At 49.4% G+C, this 9,469-nt stretch overlaps 1 protein-coding gene across 1 annotated transcript in view; it reads right to left on the bottom strand.

Moving 5' to 3' along the window:
* Nucleotides 1-2,067: 2,067 nt before the first annotated feature.
* LOC119627093 (uncharacterized) overlaps nt 2,068-9,469 on the bottom strand; it is a 58,945-nt gene continuing 51,543 nt past the window's right edge. The window contains exons 25-28 of the mRNA XM_073006879.1: nt 7,952-8,025; nt 7,466-7,487; nt 7,122-7,163; nt 2,068-2,847 (exon numbers count right to left, since the gene is read on the bottom strand). Of these exons, the coding sequence (XP_072862980.1) occupies nt 2,843-2,847; nt 7,122-7,163; nt 7,466-7,487; nt 7,952-8,025 (143 nt within the window). The 3' untranslated portion in view covers nt 2,068-2,842. The remainder of the gene's footprint in view (nt 2,848-7,121; nt 7,164-7,465; nt 7,488-7,951; nt 8,026-9,469) is intronic.

The raw sequence follows: 9,469 nt of genomic DNA, 5'->3' as shown, positions 1-9,469 counted from the left end.
GCTTCCAGCTCCAGCTGGGGGAAGCCAGGTGGGGCCTGTTTATCGGGGAGCCTTGCCTCATTGTACTTCTGCCAGTACTTGTACCCCAGCTGTGCCATGTGGAGCCTCCCTTCCCACAGAGCCCCAGGTCCCTTCAAGACCCCTTGGCCAGAGCCTATGGCTTCCTGTCGCCTTTAGTTGGGGCACAGCTCTTCTTGGTGTGTGAGACACTGGCCTGCACTCTAGGTCTTCCATCTCAGAGTCGAACCCAAGCTCTTCTCAAGGGCTGGTCTGACCAGGCGTGAGTCCCGAACCCCTTTGAAATATTTTGGATGGGAAGGGGGAGCTTTGTTGGCTCCCCTACTCTGGGGCAGTGGTAGGGAAGAGCGGAGGGTCTCCTGGGGTGCCTTGGCCCCGCAGCAGTGAGCTGTTGGATCTCCCAGGGGTGGCTGCTGCCTCTCAGGCCACTGTGCCCTGCTATGGCAGATGCCCCCTGAGATGCCAGCGACCAAAGGCTGGCCCTTACTGGGTCCTCTGCATCTGCCCTCTCAGCCCCTGACATGGCTTCACCCACAGCCTCCTGCTGGCTTCTTAGGCCCCTGGCCAGGCAGCTTTGGGAGGTGACAGGGAACTTGCAAGTTCTCTTTTCAAACCCACCCAGTTGCTCTGCAAAATCCTTCCTGAGCCCTGAGGCCAACCAGCATGGGAGGGGGAGTGGCCAGTCCACCCTCAGTGCCCTTTCCTGTCTTGCAGGGGCCCACAGTATCATCAGCAAGGGTCTGATCTGCTCACTGGTGTGGAAGCTGCAGAGGAGCAGCTCCAGGAACTCATCCCGGCCTCTGCCTGCAGGAGGATGCAGGAGAGGGTCTGGCACCTCCTCCTCATGAGGAAGGCAAGAACAGGAGAAGCACTGATGATGATTCTGACACCCAGCGGTCACTGAGAGCCTCCTATGTGCCAGGCATTGTCTCCAAACCTCACATTTAGAAAACCCTCCAGCGAGGCGATGTCTGCATTCACAGGTGAGGACACGGAGGCGCAGTGTCTTGTCTCTCACCCCAGGTCACACAGATTCATAGTCTACATCCTGGCCTCAAAACTGGGGGAGCACAAAGACTCAGAGCTTGCGGTGGTTGGGGGGTGTTCCCACACTGGGCCCCTCATTGTGAGGATGGGCTGGTCACCGACCCCGAGTCCCTGCCTTGGCCATGGCCATGTTCCCTTGCTGGGGGGGCCCTCTTGCCTTCCCTAAGTCCTGGCTTCTCTTTCTTCTGAGAGTCTCATTAGAGGCCTGGGTGAGTATTTCTCCAAGTGTGGCCCCTGAACCAGACCCCGGGTGGTCTGTGGAAATGCGTGTTCCCAGGCCCCATCCCAGCCCCATCATTCTTAGGTTTGCACAGAGGTCCCTTTCTGTGCGACCAGGAGAGTGGCTTTCCAGGAGAGAGCTTTCTCTCTGAAACTGCGGCCTCCCCAGCCTCCCCCGATCCTCCTGTGTCCACTGTGACCGCCATCCTTGCCATCATTTTCTGTGTCATCCCCAAAGGTCACAGCAGGGGAACTTTGGCCCCACGTTGAGAATTACCTGGCTCAAAAGAGTGCTGAGGTGGGAAACCCAGCTCTTGCCTCAGCGTCTCGCTGCATGAATGAATCAGGGAATCCCTGCAGCAGGGGGACGGGGTGGCACCTCCCCTGAGACTGTAGGCACAAGGGTCAAAAGAGGGCTAGAGTGCGAGGGTGAGAAGAGACCCCTTGAGCTTGTTAGGAATGCCCTGTGTTGGTGGCCTGCCGAGAAGTATGTGTCCCTGGACACACAAGCCATCAGCCTGCTCCTGAAGGTGCTACACTCACCCATGGGCAGAGTGTGCCTGAAGGCCACCAAGGCCTTCACCATGCTGCCAGAGGCCCCTGAGGGCTGGAAGGTCCTGCAGGCCCACACGCATACCTTCCGTGTCCTGGAGAAGGACTCTGACAGCAAGGCTTACGAGGGTGAGGCTTACAGCAGGAGACCCAGATCACCGTCGATGTCATTGAGTGGAAATCCTGAGCCCCTCGTTGAGTCAGATCTGATCAGCCACTTCTACACCTGAATCAATGCACTCAGTCTCTTTATTTCAAGTCGGAATGGCACTTTCCGTTCCTGGAGCACAGTCACATCTCTTTTCGCGCTCTTGCCAAAGGCAAAATGCCAGGCCCAGAAGCACCAGGTCCTGGATGGTACAGGCCGAACCCAGTGCCAGGGTGTGTATGGGAGGTGCACTTGGAGTTTTGCTCGCTGCTGGGGCCAAGAGTTTCCCTCAGAATGTAGAGAGCAGAATTGAGATCTCCAGGGACAAAGCTGGGGGCAGGAACTTGGGCTGGGGGAAGGAAGGAACGCAGCTGTACCAGGCACCTCCCAGGTTTCAGAAGCTCCAGTGATTGACCCATGGGGTGTGGCTGGGTGTGGCTCTCCTCAGCCAAGTTTGCCTGCTCCCACCCTGGGTGGCAGGAAGGAAGGTAAAAGGTGAAACCAGATGCAGTTTCTTTTGACTGAGGATGAACTCTGTCCTAACAGGCTCCCCCAGGGATGAGAGCTTGGGACAGGGAGAGGTTCTGGTTTCTTCCTTAAGATCTTCCCAGCAAATAGCTGCATTCTCCAGTCACCCAAGCATGCCCTCAGGCTGGCCTGAAGCCCAGCCACCTCAAAGGCACATTCCTGGTGCTGTCCAGGAGGGGAGCCTAGGAATCACACGAAAGTCTCCATCACTTCTTTACGCCAAGCCTGGGAAAACGCCTGACGGCAGAGCTTGAGCCTCCCTCAGATGTTCCTGCAGCACGCGGTGGCCTGCCCTTTGGGTCAGCTCCCTGGTCAGCTCCTGGGAGGGCTTCACCCTGGATGAAGGAGAGACAATCCGTTTTCAGTGAGAGCAGGCTCCCAGCTTTGTGCACTATGACATCATCCCACTAAACAGCCTCCACGCCAGCATCTCCTGGGCTCCCACCTCTGCAGTCCAGGCTGAGGAGAAATTAGAGATGCGGGAACTCATTAGCTAGGGACAGAGGTGCCTCTGTTACAAGGGGAGGGCCAGGAACACAGACTATGTTGGGACCTAGAAGTCCTGAGCACCACACCCTTGCCTCCATTCTCCAAGGCCCATTTACCACACCATTATCAGCTTCTGGGATGTAAGAAGCTGCTGCTGGGAGAGGTATGGGAGCCAGCCTGGAAGAGGCAACTGGTGGTTCAACTGTAGCCCAAAGGCACAAACTGCCACCCCAGACAGCCAAGGCTGGACAAGGGCAGTGGGATAACCAGTGGCTATAATCCCACAGTGTGGAGGGAGCCTGCTGTGTTGAGACCCCAGCTCTACACTGACTGTTTACCTATGGAGCCTGGGGCAAGTTGATTAACTGCTCAGTGCCTCAGTTTTCCTAGCTCTAAAGTGGGGATAGTAATTGTGCCTATCATAAATGGGTATGATTTTGGCAGTGCCAGGTGTATCATACTGAAAACAAGTGCCTTGTACATTGTGGGTACCCAAGAAGCCAGTTTACAGTCCCTCAGAGGAGATACATCAGCAGGCATCTGAGGGAGCCTGGAGTCCTGCATCCTGCAGGTGCCTGGGGTCCTACGCCCAGGAGAAGCTGCTCCCTCACTCCACAGCAGTCTACAGAACACCCCCTCCTGACCAGAGGTACACCTGTTTGTGCAGGTGTCAAGAGGGAGCCCTGGGCCTCTCTGGGCTTTGATCTTCCCTGGCAGGACTGTAGAGGGCCCAGAACCCTGCCTTCTCCCAGCCAGGTCCTTCCCTCCCTTTCCCAAACTCACAGCCTCCTCACCACTCTCTGCCTCAGACTCAGGACTAATCTCACTATGTCCTTCATCCCTGTTTGCATCAGGGGCTGCAAGAAGCTCAGCTCACCTCCCCCTCGAGGCCCTGAATACTCCTTTTCTGATCCCGTCTGCTGAAACCTTTTTTCCAAGCCCTCTGGAGGCCCCAGGGCCTCAGCCACTCCCTGGAACATTCTTTCCTTTCTCGCTTGGACTGAAACCTAGCTCTCCAGAGACCTGCTTCCCCACCCTGGGTGTCCTCCTATGTGGGGCTGCTTTCCTCCCTCTCTGCCCCTCATGCCCTCACTGGAGTGGGACAGGTCCTTACAGACCATCTCCTGTGCCTGTTCTGAGGAGCCCTCTGGTTCCGAACCCCTGCACAGGTCTGTGGCCCTGGCCCTCTCCCCTCCCCAGCACCACACCACCAGATTGCTCTTGTAGGGCACCACGTGGTCTCCATGTGACTGAGCCCAACTATCTGACCTCAGGCCACATCTTTCTTCCGTCATGAGCATTTCCCCAGTGGAGCCTCACCACCTCCCCCTCCCTGAAACACTTCCAGGAAACAAGGTCACTTCTCTGCAATTCCGGTTGTTCAGTAACATGCTATTGTGCTCTTTAAGAAACTGATTCACATCATGGTGTGTTTAAGCCTTTAGGGAAGTGGGAGAACTGGGGGCTGCTGTGTGAGCCCCTCTATGCCATACCAAGTCAGACCAGTGAGGGAAACAGGACCGCTATGCTGCAGGGATACCTCCCCCTCCAGGATGCTTTTCACATCTTCCACGATCCCCTCACTGGAGACCTTCCATGGCCCGGACTCATCTTAGGCTTCCCTGTTCTCTCCATGTGCTACTGGGGTGCCTGCCTCAGAAAATGAGCAGTGCTGTCACGGAACTGACTGCTCACGGGGACTTGTGGTCTTTGGTGCATTCCAGGCTCCACCACAGTCTCTGCATCCACAGGCAACTGTGGTCCTGGCTGCTCTCTGCCATCCGGTTTCCCTTCCATTTTTACTTATTGCCTAAAGAACTTCATATAAAATTCTATTTAACAGTAGTTTATCTCAGACTCCCATATAGAACACATCAATTATTTCAATTTTTTTCTTCTTTCCTATCACTATCTAAAAGCACACTTTAGACCAGTGTGGTTGACTGTATCTAATTTTTAACCTATTAGATGGGCAATTTTTTTTTTTGAGACAGAGTCTCGCTCTAGGTGATGCTCTTTGATTGTCTCTGTTCTCATTCCATGAGAACAACCACATGCTCTATGGAAGCATAATCCTTCAATTGCACTCAAACAACCTGTCAGTAACTTTTCACTCCCTGAGCCAAGAGCTTCTCCATCCCAGTTTCAGCAAGAAAATTTCTGAGCCATGGAGCAATGGGTAACACCAGCCTCACTAAGCTCACACACCCAGCTGTGGAAGCACATTTCATTTTATGGTAAGTCTACTTTGCCACTACAGGCGGTGCAGCATGTTAGTTTCTAGATTAGCCTTTGGTGTTAAAGAGATCCAGCTCTTGGTGTCTCCTGAGTAATTTACTTAACTGAGACTCACATTCCTCATCTGCATAATGACTATAACAAAACTAATTCTGTCTCAAAGTGATTGTGTCACTTCAAGGAGGCAAGACAGAGAAGTGTCCGTATAATATCTGATACTTAATTTATATGTTATTTTCATTCTTATAACTTAAGCACCTGCTTATTAACTACAGTCATATGTGGCAGAAGGACATTTTGGTCAATGACAGACAACATGTATGACAGTGGTCCATAAGATTATAACAAAGCCGAAAATTTCCTTTTGCCTAGTAAAGTCGTAGCTGTTGGAATGTCGGCGCAGTGCGTTACTTACCTGTGTGTGGTGAGGCGGTGTAAACAAACCTACTGCACTGCATCATTAGAGTAAAACAACATTTCTTTTTGGTAAAGATTTTAAGTCATATGTTATACAAATGAAAGACTAATCAAAGTGATGGTTTTTAGAGATAAAGAGTCGACAAGGATTTGGAGAAATGGCTACTCATGTATGCTATTAGAGGAGCATGAATTGGTGTCATCATTTTGGAAAAAGTTTTGCATTATCTATGACAATGAAAGATATGCCCCCTTCTACTAGTCTGCTCGGCAGACGTGAGTGCTTGTGTTATTCCAAAACCACTGACAAAAATGCTCAAAGCACCATTACTTGAGACAGCCACAATTATATTTAAAAGAACCCTGGCCAGGCACAGTGGTTCATGCCTATAATCTGAGCACTTTGGGAGGCTGAGGCGGGCAGATTACCTAAGGTCAGGAGTTCATGACCAGCCTGGCCAACATGGTGAAACCCTGTCTCTACCAAAAATACAAAAACATTAGCCAGGCATGTTGGTGGACACCTGTAGTCCCAACTGCTCGGGAGGCTGAGGCAGGAGAATGGTGTAATCCTGGGAGGCGGAGTTTGCAGTGAGCTGAGATCGCGCCACTGCACTCCAGCCTGGGCGACAGAGCAAGACTCTGGCTCAAAAAAAAAAAAAAAAAAAAAAAGTCTAGAACTTAAGTGATGAATATCATCTTAAAAGCCAAAACCAAAGCCAAAATTTTGAAGACAGGAAATAGTGTGATGCTATCTTTTGTGGGAAGGAACTATTGGCTTCCCCAAAAATTAGAGAACTGGGGAGAAAGAAGCCTCATCTCAAAATCTGTGATTGGGTTGGGAAATGGAGGCTGGAAATGTGCTCAAGGTCAAACATTCCTCCTCCCTTCAAAGGAGACTGGAGTTTTACCAGTGAGCCCAGAGTGAATATTCAGTCCGCCATTGACCCCGGGAGATCCCTTTAAACCAGGAGTGCACAGCGAGGACAGAAGCATGAATGTACACTAACAAGTCCTGAAAGGTCACAGGGTGATTCTCGATTTCCTCTTGACACACAGCAGAACTGTGTCTCTAGGTTCCAGGAAATGCCTGTGAGAGAGCTGTGTCCACCAGATTCCCTTCATCACAGATGACACCCAGTGCTTAAGCCTACACCCCTTGTGCACAATCTCTAGGAGTGCTGAGTAATCCAAACCAAAGGTTGTGATGTTCCACAGGCAGAAAAGAGCAGGTGGACTGCAAAGAGAGTCTCTCATAAACACGGCACCCCCATAGCCCATAGAGACAGTTCTTACCATGACGCCAAGAAACTCTGAGAACAACAAGATAGACCTCACACATATTTCCATTTTCTTTCTGATTTCATACCCCCTCCTTCAGCCCCTCCTCCTAATCAGCAGGGATAACCTGGAGGCTCCTGGGAACCTTTTCCCACTGGGTTTTTCCTGGCGCGTAGTTCCCTACCTGGATGAGTCTCCTCGTCACTTATACTCTCCAGCGTCAAGTCTTTAGAAAGAAAAACACCAGGATAAGTCATTAGAGAGAGTGACTCGCCCGCTCCTCCTACATTACCTGAAGCTGAATGATGGGCTATTCTCCCACCCCATGCTGCTTCATACGTGATCCCCTCATCTTTCTTCTGGGTTGACAAACCTTCCTACAGCTTCTTGGGCCAGAGTTCTATACTGGCAGAATCACTTTCACGAGAACCCCAATCCTGTTTCCCAGCAGGAACCCAGAATCAGGTTTCTATACACCGAAGCTAGCAAGTTTTTCCCTCAGGAAGTGAGTTATTTCATGGTACATACCGTTTTCATTCCAAGCTGTTCCCTGCAATTATATAAAAGAAAACATCGTGAGAAGCAGATTCTGCTGTGCGCTTCACACAGATCTGTTATTCTCTGGACAACAATAAAAAAACAGAAGGTGGTACAGCGCTTGAGCCATAGGTCAAAGTCCCCAAAGACTACCACAGAGGATAGCTATAGAAAAACCAGACCTTTATTCACAGAATTTACCTTTAATTTTATATGCAAATGCACAATGCTTAATCCAAAGAGGAAAACTGGTGTGGAAAATGCCTCAGCATTCCAGTTGATAATGGATGCTGTCATTTAAAAGCACTCTACCACATATAAGGTGGGAAGACACTCCTACTGAATTCCAGCTCCACAAAGAGAATAGGGTACATTGTACATAATGTGCATTGCCAGATTTTCATATCAAAATTAACTGAGAAGTGAAGGAATCAGGAAAGCAACATTGCTGTAGAAGACCAAAAAAAGGTATCTTACATGGACATCATCATCATCATCTTCATCTTTGTATCGTGGTGGGCATCTTAAAAACAAGCGGTCCTCAGGCCAAGCTGGAAGGACACAGAGGAAAGATCAGTTCATTGGCGGTTGGTGACTGTGAGTCACTCAGGGAGCTTTGCTGGATGTGGTGTATGGAGGTGGTTGATTAACAAGCATGGACTGAGTTGATGCTGGGCTATTCCCCTGAGTGGAACAGGGCAGAGAAGGGGAGCAGGAAAGACATGAGACATGGAGATCTTCACCTTGCACTAGAGGCATCAGGCAGCAACAGAGAAGAGTCAACCCAAAATGAAACTAAAATGCACGCTAAGGGTCAATGGAAGAGTGCCTTCCTCCCTCTCAAATGTTTTGAAACTCTTCTAAACAAACAGCATTTTCTTAACATATTCAAGACCCTATCAGTACACTAGGATCCAATTACGCTGGTACTACATTTAGCATCTGTTTAAAAAAATTGTTACTTGATTAAAAGCCTATTGTATTAATGAAATGGACTCAATTTTACCCAAATTACTCTATTCTATTAAGCATACACCCTTTTTCATAGAAATCATTTTAAAAATTAAATATTAATGTGCTACAATTAAAACTAGCCATGATTTCCTCTTTGTAAGTCTTCTTCTGGAACCAGGATGTGTGCACAAATCCTATTGGGCCCCTGTGATCAGCGGCTTCAGCAGCTCTGTGTCACTCTCCCTGAGGAGGGTCCCTAAAGATCAGGCTTCATTCCAACAGGCCAACCTCACACAGCCTGCGCAACCTACACCAGGGAAGCTGAGAGTCGTGACTCTGAATACTTTCTGCCATGAGGGTAAGTTTCCAGGTTGAAATATACATTGTTTACTGAAATGAGGAAATGTATACCAATAGAAATGGATGAATTCAGGAAAAAATGTCCATGCATACAGGGGTGATTTCTTTAGTTAACTAGCTTACCAAAAAAAAAAAAAAAAAAAAATTATTTGATGCCACTTAATTCAGATATACAAAAGAGTGGTATAAAAAAATCACAAATTTGGCCGGGTGTGGGGTCTCATGCCTGTTATTTCAGCACTTTGGGAGGCCGAGATAGACAGATCATGGGGTCGAGAGATTGAGATCATTCTAGCCAACATAGTAAATCCATGTCTCTACTAAAAATAAAAAAATTAGCTGGGGGTGATGGCACATGCCTGTAGTCCCAGCTACTAGGGAGCTAAGGCAGGAGAATCAGATGAACCTACAAGGTGGAGGTTGCGGTGAGTAGAGATCACGTTACTGCACCCTGTCTACTGACAGAGCAAGACTCCGCCCAAAAAATATTTAAAATCACAAATTTTTTTAGTCATGTTAAATCTACCTTATGAGTTGTCAACATAAAGATTCTAGAAAGTAAAGAAGGTGCAAAGAAGTTGAAAGGCATCCCGTATTCATGGATAGGAAGAGTAAACCTGACTAACACACAATACTACACAAGTGATCTACGGACTCACAACAAGTGCTATGAAACTGCTA

Source organism: Chlorocebus sabaeus, chromosome 19, assembly GCF_047675955.1.
Source record: "Chlorocebus sabaeus isolate Y175 chromosome 19, mChlSab1.0.hap1, whole genome shotgun sequence".
Taxonomy (NCBI): domain Eukaryota; kingdom Metazoa; phylum Chordata; class Mammalia; order Primates; family Cercopithecidae; genus Chlorocebus; species Chlorocebus sabaeus.
This window is presented reverse-complemented; position numbering and strand designations above follow the sequence as displayed.